The sequence below is a fragment of the Notechis scutatus genome, chromosome 3 (assembly GCF_049901735.1).
Source record: "Notechis scutatus isolate UNSWTSFEM ecotype Mainland chromosome 3, rNotScu1.2, whole genome shotgun sequence".
NCBI lineage: Eukaryota > Metazoa > Chordata > Lepidosauria > Squamata > Elapidae > Notechis > Notechis scutatus.
In genome coordinates, this window is record NC_142011.1 from 25268906 (window position 1) to 25295759 (window position 26854).

A 26854-nucleotide genomic window follows, 5' to 3' on the forward strand; every position below is an offset into this window, starting at 1 on the left:
TCCTATGAGCTTCGAGTTGACACATCCTGCACTGCAAAGAAGGGTAATCAGTGATGGAGTTATATCAGGAGTCAAATTGTAATTGGGCAGTGGACATCAGATAATTAAGCAGTAAAATGCATGTAAGATGCAGATACACAGATTAATTCAGAAATGGTGATGGGAAAGCCAGGTATGTGTGTGTGAGACATGTATAGGACGTATATATAAAATGCAAAGTTTGCACATACACATACTCGTGTATACACATACTCGTTTATATACAGAGGGAGAACTATGTACATCTTCAGCTGCAATTTAATAAATAAGACACATATCTGGAGATATTAAATATAACATTCTATTCCAAGGCCTTCGTGTCACCTCTTTTCAGGAATAAGAACTGAATTATTTCCCCTCAAGATTGCAGCTTTGGGATTCTTAGCCTACATAGTACATTGTCCATGCCCCATCTGGGAAGGAACTGGCAGCCAACCACATCTTAGCCAGTCTTACCTCCATCAGCATAGGTCTCTGTACCATATCCATCTTGCAGCCCGTTATTCCAGGTACCTTCATACTTTGCTCCGTTGCTGATATTTTGCCTTATACCGTATCTTCCTTTGAAACCATGGGTCCATTCACCTTTGTAAAGCCATCGTCCTTTGGTTTCAATCCCTAAGCCATGTCGCTTTCCTTGAGACCAGTAGCCCTCATAGGTATTCCCACTGGGCCATGTGTATACCCCTACCACTTCAAAACCATAGTTCCAAGAGCCAGAGTATTCGCCCTGACCTTTGGGGCCAGTACAGATGCCATGCCCGTGGGCTTTGCCACCTTCCCAGCCCCCACAGTAGGCTCCTCCATCATCGAAGTCAAACCTTCCACCACTCATGATACACAACCCAAGTCAGAAAGCCAGAGGATTTCCACTCTTCTCTTTTGCTCCTCTTTTCCTTCCTTTTCTCTCTTGCCTATTTAGCCAGATTATGGCTCCATTAATGGAAGTATCATAGCCTGATTCAACTGCTGCATAGCCAAGTTCAGCTGAACCATTTTCCAAGAGCCCAAGAAAAGGAAGTTGCTGTGGGATCCAAGTCCCTGTTGGCGGAGGGAGGATCGGGCTAGGGAACTCAGAAAGTTGCGTTGCTTGGTTCTATGGAACCATTACCAGAGAAGGCATGGAGATGTTGATTACAGATACAAACTAGTCCCCGGTCTTGGAAAGAATAGGATTGAAGTTCCCCCTCAGCTGTACAGTTCTAAACTTTACATCCTCGATCAGAGGCCGGACAAGGGTTGTAATTTTTTTCTCCTTCCACTACAGTAGTTACTGTACTGGCCTTTGTATCATCCTTGCAGTCTCCTCAAAAATCCCCCCACGATCAATTTCTTTTAAGAGTCCATGCAGATCTGCAGGAGCGCTCTCTCTTTAATCTTCTTGCCGGGCTATACTTATCCGACGGTTTGTTTCCTCGTTGCTTTCCCTCCTTCCCTTGGTTCCTATGCCCTCCACGAGGTCCCGGCCCCGGACGATGCCAGCGGTTTTGCTGCCCCACAGACTGTGCACGGCTCCCAATCTCCTCCAGAGCCTCTTCCTATTTTTCGCCTCCTCCTCCACCAAGGAAAAGGTCAAAGCTGCCCTAACAAGGCCATCGTCTCCCTAGAGCTGCTCCTAAAATAGACCCCCCTCGCCCAGCCCCCTTTCTAGGACCCTTTTACGGAGGAGAGAGGAACCACCCCTTCGGGGCCGGAATAAAAATTAATAATCCTCGAGGAGGAGGAGGAGGAGGAGGCGAGGGACCGAGGAAACAAGCGTGTACTTTTAAAAATAGCAGCCTGGGAAGCTCTGGGAACGACGAAGCGGGGGAGGTGGAGGAGGGGGTCGCGGTTCTGGGCCGGCTGTTTGCGCCCAAGGTTTTTTTCAGGAGGGCTGCGCCAGAAACGGCTTCTCCTAAACCCGAGGGTGGGAACAAGGGGAGCATGAACGGATCCCCGAACGGAGAGGTTAGGAGGCAAGGCTGGAAGGGGCACAACAACTCGTAAATCTGGGTTTTGTGAATTTGGCTGAGCATTATTTTTGACGGGCTGGGAAGGAAGCGGGCTCTCTTCGGAAGATTCGGACGTCTGTGGAGTCGCTGGGACGCAAACTTTCTTCGAAATTGCCGGGGAAAGCGTGACTATATTACTAGCTCTTCCCCAGTTGCCCATTAAGATAATCCTGCAGTTTCGCCGCTGAAGGAAGTCGGTTTTCCTTGGCAAGCACCACAACCACAAGGCGTGCTTCCTCCCCGCTGACCTTCTCTGCGCTGAGGGGAGCCCGGCCAGGTGCAAATCGGCAAATGGCTTTGAAAACTCACCGCCAGTCCTTTTTTGCCTTTAGCCGCAGATTCTGCTCGCTACAGCAACGAGCTATATAAATGTAAGCTACGCGATTCATTCGCCGTGCGGGTATGAGCGTTTAATATGCATTGGCTACTCAGAAAATAATCCTGCTCCTTGCTCTTATGGAAGATCTCTTCCTCTGCCATTAGAGCTGCAATCACAGGCATACTTACTCAGGATTCAAGTGTTGAACTAATTCCTTCCTTAATGATAAGGCTCAGGGGTGACTTTGGGTCAGTTAATTTCTCTCAGTGCAATTTATCTTGCAGAAGAGTTGCTATGAAGTGACGGAATCTGAGTCCACACAACACATTATGGTCAATAGATGAGACTTTTTACTAACAATTCAGCCAAGATACTTTGGGGTTAAAATGATCTCTTTTCTGACCCTAAAAAACTGGTTTATGAGATGGCCTAACACACTGAGTCTAGAAATGACCTGGTTAAGTTTGTTTTGTGAACCAGAAAGCTTTCTGCAAAATCATTTTTCTCCTCAACGAAAGATTTTGTTCAGTAAAAATACATGATTTTCCCATTTGAATAGGGGGAATTAAACTTAATTGACATGACCTTAGGTTAAATAAAGTATACAAAGAAATATTCCAATTGTAATTCTTTAAAAAGTCAAACAATTACAATTATAAATAACAAAATTGTAAAAAAAACAAAAATATTATTTAGAAAGTTTAAAAAAAACAATTATGGCAGGAATACCAAATATTTGAACTTTAAAAGCATCAAAGTTGTAATCACAAAATGAATGTTAGAAAATGTCTAATGGATACAGCCAGTCTAAAAATACTTTCACATTAAGAGAAATGGGTAACACTAAAGGAGAATAATTTGTTCAATATCTTATATGGTAGAAACAAGTCTGAGTTCCCAAGCACAAAATCACTATTTTTAATTCATAATTCTCCTCCGCTTATGTTTAGCACTTCACACATGACACATATTGTCAATTTGGAATATAAATCAATTTCAGCCTTCACTTAGAAATACTTCAAGTGGAAAGTTGGCTAAAGCTGATATTTGATCAATTTATATTGAGGGGTTTCATTATTAAGCACCACTGCGCATTTGCCATATTTGCTATATTTATTTATTTTAATTGTAAAGCTAACCTCATAAACCTTCACTTGTAAACATATCTTTATAATTGCAGAATCCAAATGAGAAACTTCTATTTCAATTGCAAAATTTTAGTACAAAATTTGTTAAAGAAAACTAATAGGTAATCTTAATTTATCTAATAACCAAAAGATTGCTTTTTTCACTTAAAAAAGCAAATCATGTTTCAGTGGCTGAAATCAATTTCTGGAATACTCAACTCACAGAACTCCGTCCATATTATCAAGCTGAAAACATGCTTATTTCCTGAGAATGTACAGGAAACAGGTGGTCTTATACAAGACCAGAGGAAAATGTGGAGATGTTACTTCTGACACTTTTTATAGCTACTTCCAACAGTTAGTGCCAAGAATTCCACATTAGTTTCTATCCTGTAATTGCTTGCACAGTACAAAGTACACATACAGAAAATGCTCAAAGAACTTCATATACTATATTTGCAATGAATTGCCATCCACAAATTTTGTTTGTCTGAGTTGTGGAAAAAAAAATCATTTCAAGCATTGCCTATTATCAGTGATTTGCAATTGTGGTTTTTTTTTGTACAACCCTAACTAGAGTGTTGAAGCTGCACAAAAAGCAGCTCAATAATGTTCATATAACATAGAAGCAATAAACCATGGCTGACTCAGTACAGTTGCAAATAAATGCTTATCTCAAGAGCAGCATCTTCCTAGGGAGTTATTAGAGATCCTTGCTTAGTAACTTAGCAGTATAAAACATAGGGAATTCTGGACCAGAAAACAAGAGACCTCAGAATAAAGTAGTGGCTGCCTTCCCCATGATTTACAATTCCTAGAATCTCTAGCTAGTATTCTGACTGTAAATTCTGTGGATTTTATTCCCAAAACATCTGGACAACAATAAACTGAATTATGAGAAAACATCACGCAAACATTAGCCATAGCCACATTAGGTATAATAAATTGGATAGATTACAGGTAGTTCTCAATTTGCAACCATTCATTTAGTGACTATTTGAATTTACAACAGCACTGAAAAAAATGACTTGTTTTTCACATGACTACGTGACCATCTAGTCACTTGATCAAAATGTGGATGCTTGGCAACTGGCTCTTATTTATTCCAGTTGCATATGATCATCATTTGTGTCCTTCTGACCAGCAAAGTCAATGAGGAATCCAGATTCACTTAATCGTGCTAATAATTTAACGACTGCAGTGATTTACTTAACAAATGTTGCAAGAGTTTGCAAAATGGGGCAAAACTCAACAAATGTCTCGCTTAGCAACATAAATTTTGGACTCGATTGTGGTCATAAATTGAGGACTACCTGTACTTATGTGACATAATGCTTTTAAGGTTGGCTTCCACTAGGATGTTATATCAAGGGAGAACTGGATTCTTTCATCTTTGAATTAATTTCTGATTTTAAGTTATAAACATATCTGTGAATTGAAGTAGGTTAACAAATAAACCAAAACTCCATGCATATGACTGTGCCTTGAAAGTAGTTTTCTTAGTCTTAAGTTTGCCAAAATACATTGGTTTCTTTCAGACATAACTCGTATAGGTTAAACATATTGTCTCTAACATATTGTCACGGAAATAAGTATAGAAATTGGCTTTAGAGTCATATTTGAGATATAAATTGCAAGCAGAATGAACAGAATAGTCTGCATAAGTATGAAATGTAGTAAAAATTGTGCTACTCTGATATGGAGCAAAGCTGACATCTAATGGCCACATGTGATTGAATATTAATATCTCCCCATTATTCACAAAATCCAAATATTGATGCTTTGGAAGGATTTCCTTTAGAAAGTGCACAAACATGGAATTTAGGCTGTATTTAAAGCAATACAGAGAAGAAAAACATTACTGACTTCTACAATTACAGATAATGTATTCAACAGATTTCAGGAAAAGACTAGTGCATTAGCAACCAAAGTCAAATTGAAATAATGCTATGCTTTTGATAATTTAAAATGTGTGCTTGCGTGCAATTACAAACATAATGCATATACATAGTTACATATACAGTCAATATAACATATAACAATATGCAGTACTTAGCCTCAGATGGAAAGTGCTTGAATTCGCTCTAGATTGTTTTATGATTCACTGTCTGTAAAAATGTTAGCCAGTTAATCCAAACAGCCAATTGTGGCCATACCTACAAAAATGGCATAATTTCCTAGGCTTGCTGTTTGCAGTCCTGATTTATAATTTATTTCAATTGTTGATCTATTAAAAACAAGAAGCCTGAAATGCAAAGTGGTTTTATTATAAGCACAGAGAGCAAACTGCTTCTGAGATGGAGCATGATTCAGGGCAGATATCAATGCCCTTTGTTGGCTAGGGTCAGGTATACATCATTTCCGCCATGTGAGACATTTCCTTAGGGATATGCAGGAAGTATTCCATATAACCTGATAGGTCTTCAATAGTCACATCATCTACATGAGCTCTGGCTTGCTCAGAGCAAGATTTGAGAGAACTGGAGGAAATTCTTGATGTGAGCTGTGGATTGTTCTGCACATGTGCTGATCTTTCAGATACACACTGGAGGGAGTTCTGTATGTCAGAAAACGTGTACACATTCAGGTTTTGCCATTGCTTACACTGGCATTCATTCTTTACACATGCACAAAAATTCCCTTTATTTTGTTCAGACACAGACTGGAAATCGGAAAGATCTGAGACCTTTAGAATTTCTGTGGGAAGAACACTACCAATATTTTCAGAAATATTCTTTGGTATTCCAATCATGGATGCCTCAGAATCTTTGACAACTGATTCTTTCTTGCCAAATTCTAGAGGATGACTACCCAGTTCATTTTCAGAAAATTTCTTTGGCACATCCAAATCTTTGTTGCTTTGAAAAGCATCTGTTAGGTTCTTCTGCATGGATTGGCTACAGGAAGGCATTTGTTTAGTGCAGTGGATGAATTTAGGAGGATGGAGTACTGGAGACTTTGATTGCCGGCAACGTTGGGTTCGAATTGGTCCTCTCAAAGGTTTTCTCAAACACCTGCAGGATGAAAATAGAAAGACATAAGTAATTCACTCTGCAAAAAGGATAGCCATTTACAAGTGCGCAAAATGTCATCAAAGTTCCAACCCTGAAACTGCTTCTAAAAAAGTCCTTCAGAAAGGACTTTTATTTCAAATTCCAGAAGTGGCCCAATTTATAAAAGGATCTCAGATTACTTCAGGGCATTTAAACAGTCAGGAACATTCTATGACTCACTCTGCAATCCACAGGGAAAATATTATTTTTATAAAAATGTGTTGTATTCTCAGATATTGGACAAATATTTTTCTTGCAACTGATAAGAATAAAATATTGAACAATTACTAAGATCACAGATGATTAGCTGTTTTATATAACAAAAACAGTATGAAAACTGAAAATAATTCATTTTAGTAATCATACTGCAATGCTTCCATACTGTCCAGTCAAAAACATACCATCAGTGTGAAAATGTATAATACAAAACATTATCTTTATAGTGTTTAAAATATTTTTCACAGTCTAAAATATATGCTTAATTTTAAATAGTGTTTTTAGCACAAAAATATAAGTAGAATTTTTAAGAAAGCTAGGAATGTTTATCTTTTGAGAAAAGCAGTATCTAATTACTATAAATATACCAGATTTGCATCTCTTCAATGACTTTGATATTTTACAGTCTGGAGCTATATTGTTGATTTCTAAAAATGTCTTCACAAAAGTAAGGGATTCAGATCACATAGCCTTTATAAATGCTGATCACCACAACATTTTACTAGTTTGGAAACACTGCTCTGGGCTCTTTTAGAAGCTGGGCTGGCATTATCCCAATGCCATATACCATTTAATCTTAATATCTCAGAAAGTTTTTCTATCATAGAAAAACTAGAAAATTCATTTATGGACTGCTCATGGTCTAAATTCAACATACGGATGAAAAAACTGTCCAAACTATGAAACTGCAATATTTCCTAGATGTCAACTAAATGATCCTCTGGCTACAATGTAGAATATCCTCCATCGCCTCGTTTTATTTGAACAGCTTGCTTTTTCTAAATTAAATTGCGATTGAATTGATTGTTTAATTTTCATTGCTGTTGTTTTTATGGTAAAGTTGCTGTGGTTTATTTTCAACAGGATATGCACTCTACTTTCATAATGTGCTATCAAACCAGTGTCGATCCGTATCAACCACATTTTCTCCATGAACACCAGGCTCAAGATATTATTGCACTAAGTTGATTTTAATACAAATCAAATCTGGCTATCTTAGAGTATGTCCAACTTTTAAAATTATATATTTGAATTACAACAAGCTTAGTTGTATATTAATATCTGACCCCAACCTTCCATTTCTAGGATTTGAATTCATGACATGGTCCTATAGCTTCCTTCCCTAGGCAGCTGAAGTACCGTGTTTCTCATAAAATAAGGCCGGGTCTTTTTTTTTTTTTTTTTGAGGGTGACTTAATTTCGTCCCCCACACACACCTCCACCTAGAGTGCCCCATGTGCACTCACCTCTCCATGAGGCTGGCACTGGAAGCTCACCAAAGATAGAGTCACCGCTATCAGCCGGTAGAAGCGGCCTCGGGGCGAGCACCCACGCGCACTCACCTCACCACGAACCTGTTTCTATCAGCCAATGGAAGCTCCCCAAAGGCAGAGTCACCAGCCGCTTTGGGGTGAGGTGTGGCTGCCTGCAGGGCGCTCCTGAGAGGAGCGGCCCACACGCACTCTCCTCGAGGCCGTTTCTATTGGCCAATGGAAGCTCCCAAAAGGCAGAGTCACCAGCCGCTTCCATCGGCCAATAGAAACGGCTTCGTGGCAAGGGGAGTGTGCGTGGGAGAGCGTCTGCAAACTTTTCTTAGCAGAAGGGAAGCAAGCTGAGTCTCTCTCTCTCTCTCTCTCTCTCTCACACACACACACAAACACCACCCCTGCTAGCCCTTGTCCCTGCACCAGGTCAGCCAAGCCCTTCTGGCGAGGGAAGGTCTCAGCATCTGTGGGGTTCCCACCGCCGACCTCCCCAAGCCAGACCTTTTCCGGGCAGCCTGCCAAAGTCCCAGGGCAGCCGACCTCCCTTTACCTGCTGCCGCCGCTGGTTTGGGGAGCGGGGGGTCTCTGGGGAGTGAAGAGGAGGCAGCAGAGCTCAGCTACCCTTAGAAGGGAGATCGGGCGGGGTCCCAAAAGGAGACACAGGAGCGGTCCTCGTGACAATGCGGCGGAGAAGCGGGGTGAGTGTGAAAGGGTTGCCGCGGTGGCACAGGAGAGCGGTAGGGAGCTGGAGTGAAGAAGGGCCGGGGAGAAGCTAAACCGTCCTTTCTATTGCTCTGGTGTGGGCCGAATATTTGCAGGGGCTGGTTGGAAAGGCCTAATTTTAGTATGAACCTTGAGTCGTGGGGGGGGGGGGAGTTGAACGGCGAAGGCACTCTGCACATGATCCGAGGCAATCCTGCCACAGCTTACGAGTGGCGCTGCTAACAGTTGAGGGAGTCTGAGAACTTCAGTGACGCCTCCTTCTCTCTCTCTCTCTCTCTCTCTCTCTCTCTCTCTCTCTCTCTCTCTCTGAGCGCCTGAAAGAGTGCCCATCATTAACCAATTAACCAACACCAGCCTCGGAATCCCTTATTTTGGCATAATTCAGGATGAGAGAGAAGCCGTAAAACCAGGGACTTGGCGACAAGGTACAGGTTCCTTTTTAAAAAAAATTGAGTTCAATCACGAGACATTTCTGGATTTCATCGGACGTCCGAGGCGTTCAGAAGAACTTTTAAAAAACTGTGGGTCTAACTTTGAGAAGCAATGAGTTCGGTCCTCTCAAATGGCGGAGGTTAGGGATGGTCTTTGGAGACCTCCCCTCTCCTTTAGCTGAGGGAGACCTGGGCGATTTTAGGCCAAAAGCTGCCCCGGAGAGATTGATCAGAGAATGGGCAGCAAAGCAAAACAAGAACACATTTGGGCTAAGGTCTTTTCTCCCATTCCCTCCGTTGCAATCTCACAATTTTTATTCAGACACAGATACGCGTGTGCTTTCTCTCCTGCCCCGCTGGTAAATTCAAAGACAACTAATGCACGCTCCCCTCACCATGAGGCCATTTCTATTGGCTGATGGAAGCTCCCCAAAGGCCGATAGAAGCAGCTGGTGACTCTGCCTTCGGGGAGCTTCTATCGGCCGATATTCTATCGGTAATAGATCAGGGTATTCTAGCCAAGGCTACCTGCATGGCGCTCCTAAAGGCAAGTTTTCTTCCCTCCCTTCCCTTCCCCCCCATTTCTCTTCACCTCGTGTAGTTCTAACGAATGATGTAAGAAATGGTGGGGAAACGCATGATTTAAATAGGCCTAAATTTTGGGGGTGGGGCTTAATTTCATCTCATGTCTAGAAATCATGCTGGGCCTTCCTACTGGTGGAGGCCGTATTGTTGGAGAAAGACGGTAGTAGTTTGACGTAAGAAAATATGCTTCAGTTTTGTAAGAGAAAGATTCTGTTTATAGCAATTTCTCTTCTTTTTGTCTCATCTGGAAAGCAAAGAACCTGTTATGCCATGCACAGCAACTGAATATAACTCAATTGCAACATTCATTAAAAAAAACCAGTAACGCTACTAAATCAAACTGTCGCATCTTTTACTGCTTTCATTTATCCTTTTTTTTTCAAATTGATTATTCTAAGATGTTACGTGGGCCAGGATATTTAACAAAACACTTCAGCATTTATTCATCCCAAGTATTAGTCAAAATCAATTCCACTTACCAGTGCCAGCATTCTTTAGATCCAAATGTCATCTTTACTTTGGATTCATCTGTACTTTCTACAAATGTTTGTGGAGATGGCCCCTCACTCACAGGGAGAGAAGCAGTGGATCTGAAGCATGAGAAAAACATGTCAAAATAAGTTTATAATCTAACCTCAATCAATATGCTTTGGATAATTCACAATATAATTGCTATTGCAAATATATACAACATTTACAACCAGCTTTCTCAGTACTGTTCTTTGTACCAACAGCATTCTGAGTTATTCTGAATTTTATTGGAAAAATGATATTGGAGGATAGCTGCCTATTTTACACAAAAAAGTTGCATTTATTTTAGAAAATGTATATGCTGCCTTTTATGAACTTTGGACAGCTAACAATAATAGCAATAGCACTTAGACTTATATATACTGCTTCACAGTGCTTTACAGCCCTCTCTAAGAGGTTTACAGAGTCAGCATATTGCCCCCAACAATTTGGGTCCTCATATTACCAACCTTGGAAGGATGGATTGCTGAGTCAACCTTGAACCGGTGGGAATCCAACCCCTGGCATTCAGCAGAATTAGCCTGCAATACTGCATTCTAACCACTGCGCCACCACAGCTCAGTCAACATGTACTACTAATAAATTAGTAGTAAACATAATAAAACCTTTATAAATCATGCAAAAATCTCCAACAGAAGTAAAATAATTGTAATACAATAATCAAGAAAGCAAACCACACATATTTGGGCTTATCTAACATCCTGGCCCAGCAGCTGGGGAAAGGCCAGATCTTCAGACTTCCAGAAGATCAAGTGGGACCCTTCATATTTCGGGGATGGGGGGAGGCTGTTTCATAGGTAGCCACAGCAGAAAAAAGAAAAGACATGACTCCACATATGTTTAAAGGGACTTAGAGCACCTACCCTGTCAGATCTGATGGGATAAAGAGTCCTACCAGTAACTGGCCCCAGATCTCGAAAGGCTTTAAAGACAGCACCTTGAATTACATCTGAAAACATACTGGGAGATACTGCATTTAAAAGTGATATCACTGAGTATTTCCATTTAAGCTTCCCAATTGGCAATCTACTTGTGAAAATAAAAAGGTAATGAATGAAGAAACAGGTGTTTGAGATCACTACACCTGGTGGCTTGTTTGGCATTTTATAGAAAGGATTGTGGAAAAAAACAATAGCTGTTTTAGGGAGAGGGCCAGAGAAGCCAGGCACAAAACACTGTAATGACACCACTTTTCATTTTATTTAGGAGTTTGATGGCGCAGTGGTTAGAATGCAGTACTGCAGGCTACCTCTGCTGAGTGCCGGCTGTCTGCAGTTCAGCGGTTTGATTCTCACCAGGCTCAAGGTTGACTCACCTTCCATCCTTCTGAGATTGGTAAAATGAGGACCCAGATTGTTGAGGGCAATATGCTGCCTCTGTAAACTGCTTAGAGAGGGCTGTAAAGCAGTATTTAAGTCTAAATGCTATTGTTATTTTATTTATGTATTCATTTTATTCAGAGGATGCCACTTGATCCAAAAGACTCTATCTCACCGCATAAAAATGTTGTTGTTTATAAATATACCATAAAAAAGCATATGACAAGTATATCACAAATGACAGATTTAGACAACAACAGCAAACATATTGTGTAATATAACGGTAATATATTCAGTTCCAACTGCCTTAGCCCAAAGCCTGGGAGAACAGCCAGGACTTAAGGCTTCTGGAATGCCATCAGGGGCTTAGCCACCCAGGGGAGATTCAAGAGAACAGGCATAGAAAAGGCATGTTTCAAATCTCCTGATAGATAGCACTGGTTAATTGAAGGAATCCATAGCATGCCATCTCTGTTGGAGTGAACTGGCTGGACCAACAGCACAGGAAATAGGCAGTTTCTCAAATACAAGGAATAGAAAACAGCCTCATTTTGATAAACAGTGAGTTGGAGGGTGGGTGGATATTCCTATGAAAAAGCCACTACATAAAGTATTTTATACCTTTAAGGAAAGCATAGATCAGAATTTACTAAGTGCTCTAAACCCACAAAAAGGATATTATACTTGAAAGCATAACAGAAATGGTATAGTTGTGAGTAGTAGATATAGAAAATAATCTGATCACATATATTTTACTTCTCAAGATCAAGGTAACAGGTGACAAATCTGATCCTTCTTTTATATTTTATACTGCAAAGATACACTCAAGTTCTTACTAATTAATTATACTGTTACTTACCGTTCTGAATCAACTCTTAGTTTTTTGAAAGCTGCCCCGAGATTTTCCTCATTTTCCAACATTGTTAAGAGAACAATCCACTGCACTCTCTCCCCTTTGCAGATAAATAGAAAAATGAACTGGGATGAAATTCCAGGCATCATTAATGTAGGAAATATCATGCTAAATTTGACTAACTCTAGATTAGTAGCTCAATAATTTTTACAGGTAGTCCTTGACAATTGGGACCAGAATCTTGGTTGTAGAGCTGTCATTAAGCAAAATGTCACATGACTTCACTGAATGACCACAATCCCAGCTGCAATCGTTAAATGATCGTGAGGATTGTTATAGGAATGGAGTCCCTGTTAAAGAGCATTGTAATGCCTCAGAGCAGTGGCCCCCAACCTTTTTTGTGCCACGGCCCGGTACCGGCATCACAAAATGATCCATGGCCCGGTACCGGCATCAGCACGCATGAACAAGGCAAGGCGAGCCGAGCGACCAGCCAGCCAGCCGTCCCCCGCTTCTCCCCGCCACCTTCAACTCCTCCTTTGTACCTTTTTTGTGCTTTCTTAATCTCCTCCACCATCGGGACGGCTCTTCGTTCGAAGCCGCCCCCCCTCCTTCGATGAAACTAAGGCGCGAGGATTCCTTCAGGACCCAAACGCCACTTTCCAACCGGAAAAGCTCACCCGGAAGCACTTTCTCGTCAAAACAAGATGGCGGCGCCCAGCAAACCGGCAGCCCGGTAGAAAATGACCCATGGACCGGTACCGGTCCGGGGCCCGGTGGTTGGGGACCCCTGCCTCAGAGGATTGAGGGATGCCTTGGGAGCCCAGCACAGGTAGCACACAAATTTTGGGGGTGCTGCAGTGAAGTTTCAGTCCCACTCCCCACACACACACATACACGAGAGAGAGAAATTTTGAACAGAATATTGTAGTGTTAAACTATTTCAGGTTTCTCCAAGCTGGCACTTTCCAGATGTGCTAGGACTTAGTTCCAATTCCTACTAAAGGTTAGGAAAAGATGAATGAGGTTTCTTAGGCTTTGCATTTAAATCTTACCAAGTCTTCTGTGAGACGGAGGTTTCTAAATTTGTTACATATAGAATATACATATATACATAAACACACACAGAAAGCATACCACATGAATGCTTCCTACCTGAGAGTTAATCATATTTATATCCAAACCAGTATCCGGAGTATGTATGTACCTGTATAGGGCATATATCTCCTAGTTGATGAAATGTGACTATCATTAAGTGTTGTACTTTATGATTCTTGACTCTTGATGAATGTATCTTTTCTTTTATGTATACTGAGAGTATTTGCACCAAGACAAATTCCTTGTGTGTCCAACCATCCTTGGCCAATAAAGAATTCTATTCTATTGATGAAATGTGGATAAGTATCTTGTAAAGTAGTCTTTAAAGATCCTTGTTTGCATAGAATGGCATAAGTATGCATGGGGTACAACTGGCCTTTGGTTACCCTTGTAGTTTATTGGCCAAAGTATTCAAAAACTGACTGATACAGTGCTGTTCTGTTAGCAAAGAAGACTGCATGAGACAGATAATCTAGTCTCCATCTTTTTTTTTACTAAAATACATTATGCAAAAGCCTCAGCTGATCAAATATATGTGGCATAAATCAATATCTAAGGACCAATTAGATAATGTCCACTATTTAATATAGAATACAGGTAATCCTCAGCTTATATATATTAATTCAGCAACCGTTCAAATTTATGGTAGTGCTGAAAAGATAAGATGTAGGATAAAATTCAAAATTCCAAATGTCGCAGCACCCTCTCAGTGATCATAAGTCCTGGCACTCAGATGCCTAGCTGTGATTCTGATGTTGCAGGCAGCTGTGGTCACGTGATTACCATTGGCACCTTCCCTGCCAGCTTCCCATAGGAAACATCAATGGGGAAGCCAGCAGGGAAGGTTGCAAGTCACTCTAGTAAGTTGCTCCCATGTTTCTCCTTCCTTCAGCACCCCTCTGCCCAGGCTCAACCTCCACTGACCCTTCTAGATGTTTCCCCTGACCTCCCTCAATTCACATGCATCTTGTACTGGCCCTCCAAGGACTTCCCCCAGCCTCTCAGACTCCCCCACAGCTCCACCACATCTCTAACCTCTTCCCACTTAACAACCAATGCTTCTTATGGTTACTATGGCAACTAGATTTACCATCACTAAGAAATGCAGTTAAGTGATGTTGTGCTTTACGACCACATCACTTAGCAATGGCAATCCTAATCCCAGTGCCATAACTTGCATATACAAAACTCTTGAAAAAAATTTAAGTATTTAGGTTAACAAAATAAAAATTTTAAACAATAAAAGTTAAAGTATTAAGTGTTTATCGCCCTTAAACTGGTACAAAAGAAGAAACCCGCCAGAAAAATGCTCACTTGGACACAACTCCCTCCCTGCTCCACTCAGTTGATGTTCATTTGCTCAAATTGTTTAACTGACATGTTTCTTAGTTGCCTGTTGATGTCATTGTGACTCATCTGGGATGGATGTGTCATAATGTATTTGAAGTACATACTAACTCTTGAATCAAAGAACAAAGAAAACACAAAAGGAAGTGATACACCAAGACTGCTTCCTGGGATGTTCATCTGCCAAATGGATGATTAACAGAAGCTACATTAAACAACCTGTTTGTTTTTTTAAAAAAAACTTAACTGAATGTTGAACCCAGACTTCTGAAAACTAGGCAAGTTTTTTAAAGTTAATTTTTATATTGCATACATAAAAACCTGCTACATATACTTGTGCAAATCCCAGACTTATATTATTTTAATACTGAAATGCTGAATATAGTAGTGCTTATGTAACCTGGCTATTAATCTCACTGGGTGAGTAGTTCAGTCTCTTGAATGTCTCTTGGTTCAATTCCCATTGAGTAATGGGACAAAATTCAATTGCAGCATAAAGCTTGGTTAGACAACTTATTTGGTGGTGTAGGATGAAGAAATGTGTGCTGATCCGTAGATTTCCTCTATAATGTTGTGTTTATCCATTTTTTGTTTTTGTTTTATTGTGACATCGAAAAGTAGACATTCTACAAATAGGTAAAGCTATATTGATGGTGATGTAGATGTTATTGAGGACTTGATGGAATCTGATGATAAATTCTTATCCATGGTTTCAGATGGTAAATATGTCATCAATAAATCTCAAGTAATGGGGGAGAGAGGGGGCTTTGGATGTAAGAATTGTTATTCTAGTTCAGCCATGAAGATACTGACATATTGTGGAGCATATGTATATCTAAGGCTGTGCCACTGATTCAAAGATATATGTTTTTCCAAAGGTAAGATAACTGTCATATGACCTAGTGGCAAGACATCTGCACTGATCATTTCCTGAAAAAATCACAGATTCCTTGTTAAAATGAAAAGGTTAGAATTACAAAACACAATTTACCAATTGAACTACTTCCTATTAAAAGCCAATTTATTGTAATGATATTACTATTTATATAAATTTATTTCTATTTAATTTATACACACACACATACTAGGAGGAACTAGGAGAGGATGTTGAAAGGAAAAGCCAAACTGGTCCCAGTAGTGATAGGAGCAGCCAAGTTTACAAAATTGTCTCCTGAATCTTTATCAGCCTCAAAATCAATCCTTACCTGATGGATCTGAAGGCTAGAAACTGAAAGAATTAGAGACCTGGAGATAGTTATTGAGCATACCACAGAATGCATGGCTAATTAACCAAGCCTGCACAAATAAAGACTTATTTTGTGAGCTGATGATCACTAAAACACACATACACACAAATATTTTGGGCATGTGGTATGGATATGATCCACTACAAAACAAAATGGATAAGGCTGAAAAAAATAGAAAGGGTAGACTGGAGGGGGGGACATGAGAGATAGAAGAGATGATAGAATTGTTCTTGAAAGAACTTTAGAATGTTAGTGGAAACAGGTCAAATTGATTTGCACCCGTCCATGCAGTCATCAAGGGTCAAGCTCTTCTCAGAAGAGCAAGATCTCAAAAGACTAAAGCAGTATAATTTATGTTCCTTTGGCATAAATCTATCAGTTTAGCATAGATCTATAAACTTGGTATTTTGTATAAGCTATTATAAAAGATAATCAATCGTGCAGTGTGTTTTGACTTATGTATGCTACCAGTACAATTAAAAGCAGTTGACATCAATCTGCTACAATTCATAGCATATTAATCTTACTGATCTTTGAAAGTAACAATAAATTTAATTTCAGCTTCAATGGTTGAAGAATGCAGATACAGTGTACTTGGACCTCAGAAAAGCCCTTCATGAAAAACTTCCGGTTTGCCAGGGTTCGGTGACGGCAGGGATTCGCGATCCAGCGCGATCCCTGTCGTGCTAGCCGTCTTGGTGCCTCCGATCCCGACGGGTCTGGAGGATAAGGCTGCCACGTAGAGGCATCTGAAGATAGGGGGGATCCGGATAGGGGTTTGGGGGTGTCGCAGACCCCCTCCCCACCCGGCAAAACCCCCTTCTCTCAAGGCGGTGGAGCGGCGGTCAGTAATGGCCGCCACAAAGAAGCCGGCAACTGGATAAGAATCTGCAGGGGGAAGAAGGAGAAAGTTTGGAAAGTTTTAAAGTGAAAGTTTTTTTGGCTACCGGGACTTTAAGATATATCTAATATCCTGAAAACTACGTGTTTTTTTTAATGATACATTGTTTCCAGAGGAGATTCTAAAAGCGGCGAATAGTGCTGAAAGGGAAAGTTTACTTTCCTTCCCTACGGACTTAACAAAGGGATATTGAAAAATCTGCTTTTCTAAAGAAGGTAAAATTTAAAGCTCTTTGTTATAAGTGGGAAGGGAGATGACTAAAACCTGTATAAAGATCTTGTTGGAGGAGATGCCTTGGAGATTTTGAGACTAGAAGCTAATTGCAATAAGGCTTTAAAGTACAGACTGGGCTCTTTTTTTCTTTCTTAACTGATATTACCCCAGGAAGAAAAAGTGTAAAGGGAAGAACTTTCTGGTCTGTTTGAATGCTTGATGACTTTGGGACTTTGGGGAATTGTTTTTTAAGTTTTGAAACATCTTGGTTGTTCTAAGAAGAAGAAGAGGGGGAAAAAAGAAGAAGAAAGGTTTACAATGGCTCTATCTATTGATGAATTAAGAAAGGAATGTGGAAAAACAAAGAAAGAAAGAAAGAAAGGACTCTTTGAGAGAGATCTTTCACTTTTTAGAAATGGCGCTTGCTACTTAGAAGAAGAAGAAGAAGAAGAAGAAGAAGAAGAAGAAGAAGAAGAAGAAGAAGAAGAAGAAGAAGAAGAAGAAGAAGAAGAAGAAGAAGCCATCTTTAATGAATTAAAAAATCTGACTAAGAAAGAGAAGAGAAAGAGAGGAAAGAAAATAAAGGACTTAAGACCTAAAAAAACACCCAAGAAAGAGAAAAATGAGATGCAAAACCAATACAATGCTAGAAAGCAAAAGAAAAGAGAAATACAACAGAGAGGGGAAGCCAAAAAGGCGAAGGTTAGGAAAGGGGGGGGGGGTGAAAAGACTAGGTGGGATAAGAAAGAAAGGGAAAAGGGGAAAAAAAGCCATAAAGGTATAAAACAAGATGGGAAAAAGAAATTTTTTTTTAGGGACAAAGGGTAATGTATAATTTATTTAAAAAAAGGATCTGCAAAAGTACATAAGATAGTATTGTAGTATTTGTATTAGAAATAGAAAACTAGAATTTTATAAGAACTAATAAAATATTAAAATATCAAAATGCTTAATAATGATAGACTTTATGATTTAATAAAATATTAAAGGGAATGTTTAAAATATAGAGTTTATTGGCTATTGTGTTGTTATTACAAATGTATTATTGTAGCATTTGTTTTTGAAGTAGACAATTGGAATATTACAAGATTTAATAAATCAAAATATTACAATGTTTAAGATTTAATGATAGATCTTAACATTTAATATTATTGAGAAGGTGTAAAATGCTTAAGATTTAATGATAGAGCTTAATTTGTTATTCCCTTAATGTTATCACAACTTTTTTTTATTCTCTCTTTTTTTTAATTTTTTCAGTTTAAAATGTACTATTTAAAATGTACTAAAAAAGTAGAATGGTAATTATGTACTTAATTATTTTATAGATTTATTATTCTCTTTTTTTTCTTTTCTTAAAATTTAATAGGTAGAATGTACTAAGCAGAATCAAATTGGGAACTAGGTATTATCTTAAATGTTAACCTAAGGGATAGAAAGGCATCATACTTCGATCAGTGATTCCAGGAGAAATCTTTTTTTTTATATAAAAGAGAATGAGATAAATGGACAATTGGAAAAGAATGGACAAAAGATACAAGGATAATGATTTAAAGTAAGATGAAATAAATAAAATAGAATTAAGAAGAGTAAAAAGCGGGGAGAAGTTATATAGAAGATATAGAATGGTTAATAAGATAAGTAATGGTATATAAGATGAGCATGAATTTAATTGAAGTCCATACAAAGAGGTATTCTGGGGCCAAGCCACTTTCTAAAAAGAAGTTTTATGTTTTTTGTGTTTTGTGTATTTATGTTTGATTAAGAATTAATAAAACCTTGGAGGAATGTTAGACGAGAATATTTGTAAACAAGTCAGATGAAAATATTAATATGACGGTTATAAAATAGACGAATATAGAAAAGAAATGTAATTGAATAAAAGTAAAGAGAAATAATGAGTAAAAAAAAAGAAAGAAAAGCCCTTCATATAGTGTGACATAACATTCTCCTTAATAAAGTGCTCAAAATTTGAGCTAATGAAACCTTGGTTTGATGGACTCAGAATTGCACCCAAAGAGTGATTGTTAATGCTCCAATTCAGTATGGAAGACAGTATCATATCACAAGGACTACTAGAGGGAACTGTTATGTATCCTGAGCTGTTCACCATTTTTATAAATGAGTTGGATGGGGAAGGATGCTTATCATGACATTAAGCTGGGAGGGGCAACAATACTTCAAATAGAGAATTTTTTTTAAAAAAACTAGACAGGCTTGAAATGCATTCACTCTAATTTAACAGAAGGACGTGTGTAAAGCTGTGCATTTGTGTTGGAATAATGTAAAGTCTAAGAATAGGATGACTTGACAAAAGTCTAAATCATTTCCTTATTCTTGCTATCAAACATGGGATATAATTGAAAATGTGTAGTTGGGACAAAAATGAAACTTACACATCATCAAGCAAAAGCCTATCCTACTCTATTTTTAATTTCACCTTTTGTTGGAATATCTTGTAATTTTGGATGAGTTCCAGCTTGCATTCATCCCCACCCCCCAGTGGCATTACTTAGCTGGTCTAAAAAGTAAGTACAGCTGCTGCTAAGTTGGGAGACCACCAAAAATCCCAGAAGCAAGCAAGAGCAAGACTCCAGCATTGGGGGCAAGGAAACTATATAGGTACATGCCCTGTGTATAGGTAGGGCAATAGCATTATTCAGTGAGGTACAAATAACAAGTGTAACAAAACAACAACAACTAAGCACTGTGGCATTTATGGACGAGTTTATTTATTCTAGCAAATCCTTCCTCTTTGTTTTACATCATAGGCCACTTGCACCAAATGAAGTCTATGGGGCCAAACTAAAATTCAAGTCGTGTTTTCCACCCATGGCAATTTTAAGAGGCGAGGTAGACCCAACATGCTGGCTGGGAAATTCTGGGAATCGAGGTTCACACATCTGAATTGCCAAGGTTGGAAAAACATTGACCGAGATTATTAATCTAAGCGTTAGGTCAAAAAGTGCCACAAATCTTTTGCTGCCACAGAAAAAAATCTGTCCCGCCAAGAAACGAAGTTGAGAAATGCTTCACCTGTGGGGTTTCTGCCTGCGACCCGAAGCCCTGAATCCGAAAGAAAAGCCAGGTGGCCGAAAAAGAGCAAAAAGGGATGCTTCGTAAAGCAGCCGGGAATGGGGCGCCTGGCGCGGGGACTCAACACAAGACCATCGCTTTGACGGGTAGAATCAGCTGCTCTGCTCCGGTGACAATGAGCGGACGAGGAATCAAGCCAGTTCAGCGCTCAGGCGGCTCTGCGCAAGGGAAGCGGCGGGCAGAAAAACGTCTCCCCTCAAACATAGGAGCGGAACTAAACGAGTGACCCGGATCTGGAAGCACTACACCGGAGGCAGAATCCCCATGGAGAAGGTTTGGTCCTTAGCGCGCATGCGTTCTCCTAAGTCCTCTTGTTAGGGTTTCGCGCGCCAACCTGGAGTGGATGAAAAATGTGAGCAGCGGCAATAGAGAGCGCGTGGTCCTTCAACGCACGCGCACTGCACCGTCACTTCCTGTTGTTTTTTATGTTCACTTCCGGCAGTGGCTCGTTGGGCTGATTGGGTGCGCTTTGTCAGGTAAGTTGGCCCTTGTTTTTTTTAGGATTCGTTCATTCTGAGGGAGAAGAATGAAGAGGGTTTTTTATATTATTATTATTATTATTTCCGTTTGGATAAATTGATTTGCCTTTCTGTTTTAGTGATGTCTTAGTCTCTCCCGCCTTCCCCTTCGAGGCAGATACGTTTCGAAGAGGCGAAAGTGAAGGGCAGGGCCTCTTCTTCTTCAGCTACGTCATTTCTACTAGTTTGTGCGCGGACGGATTCCTCATTTAATACGTAGCCCGAATTCTGGGTCGTCCGAAGCCGCGGTGACATTCCCTTCTGGAGTTTCCTTGCGTCGGAAGTTTCACGGCGCCTTACAGGCGAACATTTCGGGTTGTTAGGAGACACGTTTTCGCCCTTATCTTCCGTAGTGACTCAACATTAAAAGTCTTGGTCACTTGACACATGAAGAATTTCCTAACCCCAAAATTATCCTAGAAGTCAGGCAATAATTAGACTGTATAATGTTAGTGTTTTTTAAATAATGCATTTATTACATTTTCAAACTGCCCTTCCTATGAACATACACGATATAGCATCACAACCCATATGGAATGTGTTACCCCCAAAATTATTTTCTTTATGAAGTGTTATAATTTTGTTTGCCAGTTATTCAATAAGATTTTTTTCCTGATTCTTTAAAACAAGGCTATTGCTTAGAGCAATCATATAATACTTATTAGTCATATATATCACTATAATTTAAAATTATTTCAAACAGCAAAAATGTAGTAGTATTATGGTATAAAATGCCTATAGTGGTATCAGCCATCATTTCTTCCAGTTTGCTTGGGCTGATCGCTTGATTTCTGAATTAAGTGTGAATTGTATTTGTGTATTTACCATACAGTTTTATATAAGATAATTCACCAATATTTGATATAACATTGTCACATGCAATGTCTATGCATATATGTTTATAATAGATATAATTTCTTGCAAAAAGTTTTAAAATTAGAATAATTATGCTAGAGAAGAGTTAAACTGAAATGATAGAACTTGATAAATCTTACTGATTTTCTCTTATAACCATATCATTTTTAACTACATAATGGAATGTGCATCTCTGGATGAAAGTACTAAAGTGCTATATAAGTATATGTTAGGTTTGTGTAGCCTTATCAGTTGAGCAGATTAAATACTGATTTTGATATACTCCTTTAAAAGAATGTTCTAAAAGTGCTATGTGGATGTTATTTTGTATGGGTGAATTTCACTATACTTTGTCAAAGCCTCAATCAGATGAATTTTATTCTGTCCCACCTATGATGTAAATACAGACCGCTTCAATTTACTGTGAATCTCCAATCTATTGTTCAGAACTACTCTTATCTTAAGAAGTATCCGTCCTATGTGCATAGTATGATATTTTAGTTTTAGTTGAAAGGTATCCACACAGAGGACTATTAAATGAAACACATGTAGTTGTGATCATGCACTGAATCTAAAAAGTTCTAATTATCAGCTTGAATAAAAGATGTTTCTTGGATAGAATTTGCTTTAGTTCCATTTAGACTAGATTAGAGTAATGTTATTTTAGAAGCTTCCTTTAATAGAAATTGGAGGTTTCAGTTAATTCCAAATATTACCATTAGGATATTGGCCAAAAGTATCAAAAGCTGATGAGAGATTTAGGAGAGCCAGGACAGTTGCATCATTTCCATACCAATGCCATCTCCACACTGTACCTCAGAATGAACTTAGATTGAAAATGATCCAGATGATCTGCTTTATCCAAGGTCCTCTAAAGCTGAGTGCCAACTTCCTTCTCAACCTTTTCCAAAAAGGAAGTTTCTAATTGGACAAAACTTCTGTAATGTATTGAGTTCAAGGATGGTGTATTTAAAAGGGGATACACCATTGCCACCTTTATGATGGCAGTCCCACTCCCATAAAGAGATTAACTACCTCTTTGACCCAACCATATTCCACCACGGTCATAACCAACCTGGAGGAGTATGTGTCCAGAACACAGCTGGCCGAGCTTACAGCCATGAGGACCTTGTTGATTTCCTGAGGATCAACTAGCTGAAACTCCTCCTGGATAACAGGTCTCAAATGTGTCATGATCATTTTCAAAGGATCTGCCTAGCCAGAATTCAACTCTACATAAAGTTGAGTGACTGATAGAGTCCAGGAATATTCCTCACAGAGATCCTACAAGATCCTCACCAGCTCCTTATGTAAGACATACCTTGTTACTTGAAGAGAGCTGTTGGGTGGCTATTGTAAATGCAATAAGAACAGAGAAATAATTTTGTTTATTTATTAGGACCTATCACATAATATAAGCTCTTATATGTGCTCAGTCAACTTCATTCTTTGTCTTCCTCCAGCAGTGATCTGGGCACATCTTGTGCCGCTTCATCCCCATAGCTGCTCAGTAAACCACGGGGCTCTACAAAAAATGGAAGCACAGTTTATCCATACAGGTGCAATTCAGCTCAGCATCCCCATCACAGGCTTGTTCCAAACAGCAACACAAACACCTGCCAAACTTAATGTCAGAGTGTTGGGGTAAACCCAAGGCTCCTTCTGAAACTGCACAAGGTCCATGAGGCACCTGAGTGTGTATGTGGTGGTGTTACTAAGTTCCAATTCCTTTCAGGATGGGACAGCTACACTGAACTTTAGGCTCAAAAGGACCTAAAGAGGCAAGTATTAATGTTAGTATCCCCCAAATCCAGATCATGACACCATTTCCCAAAGGTAAACTCCAAATCCATTATGTTATTCCCTGGATGATAACAGATAACGGATGAGTCAGACCATAAATGAGTTGAGCTAATCCAAGGCTGCCATGGTGGCCATGAACACCTGTGCTAGTTTAGTGCTCAAGTCCTGAGATGGCAGGCTGAAGTCTCCCAGAAGCATAAGCCTGAGGAACTCTACTGCCAACCCAGACACAGAGTTCAGGAGCACAGCCAGGAATACAGCTATGCTGCAGGGCGGAAGATAAATGAGCAGCAATCCTCACTGATGCCTATATCCAACCTAATAAAAAGGGTCTCGTGTCAAGGGTGGGAGGAGGTGATGGCAACCACTTCTGAAAAACCTGCAGGGTTGTCCAGGCAGTCTCTAAAAATCCAACACGATTGAACAAGAAGGAAAAAAAATACATAAAATCAATATCAGTATGTTTTTCTTGGTAGCATTCATTATATGGCAGGCAGAAGAGCATTCTAACAACCTGCAGATGGAATCGGAAGCTAAAGAAGGAGATGAAGAGAGCCTGCAAACAGCTTTCAAAAAGTTGAGAGTGGATCCAGCTGGGTAGGTAACAATTGCTTTAGAAAAATTTTAATAGCCTTGCTGCTTTTAATGTTGTATTGCTTTCTTTTTGCAAGTTTAAAATTGGAAGTGAAGAAAGTTTTTGAGCTCATCATTCATGTTTGCCTTACTCTAAATTTTGTCGAAAATGCTCTGTCTAATGTGAATATTGGGAGGTTTCATTCCCTAGCATTGATTTCAAGTAATAAAATATGTGTAAGTTACGCATGGATCACTTAGTTGGTTCAGGATCTTACGTTTGTTTTTACACAAACTGTGACCATTTGCCTCATCCTTTCAGAGATATTTCCTTACCAAATTCCTCAGTGCTTTCAACAATGACAAAATTTCTAATGTACTTCCTTCACTGAGAAAACTGGGATACATTCAGACATGTATCTGCCTTGAAAAGAGCCCATGCTGAACTATATAGCACAGTCAAACTTCAGCACAGGAAATGTTTTATGGCTTGTTGTATTACAGGTAGTCCTCGGCTTACGACCACAACTGAGCCCAAAATTTCTGTTGCTAAGCAAGATAATTGTTATGGGAGTTTTGTTTCATTTTATGGCCTTTTATGCCACTGTTAAGCAAATCATTGCTGTTATTAGATTACTAACACAGTTATTAAGTAAATTTAGCTGCCTCATTGACTTTGCTCGTCAGAAGGTTGCAAAAGACAATCACAGGACCCAGGACACTGCAACCATCATAAATATGAGTCAGTTGCCAAACGTCCAAATTTTGATCAGGTGATCAGGGTATGATACAATGGTCAGAAGTGTGAAAAACAGTCATAAGTCACTCTTTTCTGTGCTGTTGTAACTTTGAATGGTCACTAAACAAATTGTTGTAAATCGAGGACTACCTGTATGTCATAAATAGTTTTATGATAATGTTTCTGTCAAATTGTTCTGCATAAGTACTTGTTCCAGAGAGTTAAGCTTACATGATTTGCTCACAATTCTAGCACTAATCAGTTTTAGAACTAGATGTTCACTTTATTGAGCCATGAGTCTTATCCCCAATTTCCTATTTACTTTCTGGGGAAGCCATCATGGAAGTTTGGAAATGGCAATCGTATCATCGCTATGTGCTTGGTAAATAATTGAATGAGTTCCCAAGTACTTAGCTCACCATCATGTGACCACCTTGGTGCTAAGATGACAAGAACTCTGAAGATTGGTCATAACCACTATTCATTCCATGCTGCTGTAGCTTGGAATGGTCACTGACCAACTGATTCTAAGTCGAGGACTACCTGTACCCTGTTCCACTTTCTTCTTACCCATTTTACAGAATAGCATTGTAATATGTTATCTGTTCCTTAAATCAGATCTTCTGTTAGTGAAGGAACAGGATTGCGACCTCCAGGCAGAGCAACTATTGATGGAGGCTGGCATCAAATTGTCTGTTCAAGAGAGATTTGGCACCGGTAAGGAAAACTACCTACTCTTTATTTGAAATTTCTTTTTTTTAAGTATCAATACTTGGCTAATATAAATATGCAAAACTTAGGGTGAAGCTTATTGTATCTTTGCGATCTTGAGTTTTGTTTCTATCTTGTCTGGCTGGGAAATTATCTGGAAATAACTGAGAGAAATGCAATAGCTTACTTTAATTACATCAAATGTTCATAATGACATTTCTTTCTGATTAGATATAGTTGGCAACCCTTAAAATTCCAATTTGATCTTTTTCATGGACAGAAATCAAGGCACATGAAATTACTTCATTCATAAAACCAGAGCAAATAATTTAGTACAAAATGCCTATGTTCTAGAACAAAATATATTCTAGTTTCTGCTAACGTTACTGCTGTCTGTTACAGAAGTGCACGGAAATCCTTGAAAGGGACAACAAGACCACAACGACGCAGGCGTTCCAAATCTCCTGTTCTTCACCCCCCAAAGTTTACATACTGCAGCATGAAAGCATCTTCTGTAAATAACCAACTGAAACACAAAAGTCAGATTGATGCTCCAAAGAATAAAATTGGTTCAGATCCTAGAGTTTCAGAAGAGCTGTTCCTAAACGGAAAGAGGTGCCCTCTTGTAGACAGCAGCAACTGCAGAAAAAGCAGAGCGGGACATCAGAAAACATGTACTGTTGAGCAGCCTTCCAAGAATTTAGGAAGGAAATGCCATACTTTTTCTTTGACCTTTGAAACCAGCCTGGATCCTAGCCAGCCTTCAGATTTCCAGTCTCTCTCCAAGATGAATTATGAGAAGCAGTGCCCATACATGGACAAAGAATGGCAAGCAATAGAAACATATTCCTTTTCTGGTTTGCGGAGCGTCTTATCAGAGTGCGAAAAGGCAGTCCTGGAAGTGCGTTCACAATCCTTACCAAATCGATCACCTTCAAGTACAGGTTCGTCTGGCTCTGCCCGGTCTTGTTCGGAGCAAGCTCGAGTCTTTGTGGATGATGTGACTATTGAAGATCTTTCTGGGTATATGGAATACTACTTATATATTCCCAAGAAAATGTCTCACATGGCGGAGATGATGTACACTTGAGATGAGAATCATGGGTTTGAAATTCAGTGGTGGTAGTGAATATTTCTCAGTGCTGTAGATGGAAATTTGTCCATTGTCAATGCTGCGTATTTGATCAAATGTTTATTTGCACCATATAATGTAGTTTTTTAAATAAAGTTAAAAAGGCAATATCTTATGTTTAAAGGTGCGTTGCATTAAATCAGAGGTTTAAGAATGTACCTGTAAAAATTTT

General features: G+C 39.4%; 3 protein-coding genes across 5 annotated transcripts in view; 1 reads left to right on the top strand and 2 right to left on the bottom strand.

Annotated features, from left to right (window-relative positions):
- JPH2 (junctophilin 2) overlaps positions 1 to 1599 on the bottom strand; it is a 57577-nt gene extending 55978 nt beyond the window's left edge. For both annotated transcript variants that reach the window (XM_026665013.2, XM_087959335.1), the window contains exon 1: positions 496 to 1599. In XM_026665013.2, the coding sequence (XP_026520798.1) occupies positions 496 to 874 (379 nt within the window). In that variant the 5' untranslated portion in view covers positions 875 to 1599. The remainder of the gene's footprint in view (positions 1 to 495) is intronic.
- Positions 1600 to 3253: 1654 nt separating this feature from the next.
- On the bottom strand, positions 3254 to 20634 carry OSER1 (oxidative stress responsive serine rich 1). 2 transcript variants are annotated; one of them, XM_026665017.2, is made up of 4 exons: positions 20292 to 20634; positions 12459 to 12552; positions 10229 to 10339; positions 3254 to 6490 (listed from the first exon to the last, which is right to left on the bottom strand). In XM_026665017.2, the coding sequence occupies exons 2-4, from the start codon at positions 12518 to 12520 to the stop codon at positions 5821 to 5823; spliced, it is 843 nt and encodes a 280-aa protein (XP_026520802.1). In that variant the 5' UTR covers positions 12521 to 12552; positions 20292 to 20634; the 3' UTR covers positions 3254 to 5820. The 2 variants fall into 2 exon arrangements, with proteins under 2 accessions (XP_026520802.1, XP_087815463.1); XM_087959337.1 differs by lacking the exons at positions 12459 to 12552; positions 20292 to 20634 and adding an exon at positions 10730 to 10914.
- Positions 20635 to 20694: 60 nt separating this feature from the next.
- Positions 20695 to 26792, top strand: LOC113410442 (oxidative stress-responsive serine-rich protein 1-like). Its single transcript, XM_026665016.2, has 4 exons — positions 20695 to 20827; positions 24004 to 24124; positions 25458 to 25556; positions 25953 to 26792. The coding sequence occupies exons 1-4, from the start codon at positions 20695 to 20697 to the stop codon at positions 26638 to 26640; spliced, it is 1041 nt and encodes a 346-aa protein (XP_026520801.2). The 3' UTR covers positions 26641 to 26792.
- The last annotated feature ends 62 nt before the right edge of the window (positions 26793 to 26854 follow it).

Coding starts and splice junctions, on each gene's coding strand:
- LOC113410442 (XM_026665016.2), top strand. CDS start 20,695: ATGAAAAATGTGAGCAGCGGCAATAGAGAGCGCGTGGTCCTTCAACGC. Junction 20,828..24,003: donor GATTGGGTGCGCTTTGTCAG/GTAAGTTGGCCC, acceptor TTTTCTTGGTAG/CATTCATTATATGGCAGGCA. Junction 25,557..25,952: donor TCAAGAGAGATTTGGCACCG/GTAAGGAAAACT, acceptor TGTCTGTTACAG/AAGTGCACGGAAATCCTTGA.
- OSER1 (XM_087959337.1), bottom strand. CDS start 10,815: ATGCAGTATTGCAGGCTAATTCTGCTGAATGCCAGGGGTTGGATTCCC. Junction 10,340..10,729: donor CAGCAATCCATCCTTCCAAG/GTTGGTAATATG, acceptor CTCATGCTTCAG/ATCCACTGCTTCTCTCCCTG. Junction 6,491..10,228: donor TCTAAAGAATGCTGGCACTG/GTAAGTGGAATT, acceptor TTCATCCTGCAG/GTGTTTGAGAAAACCTTTGA.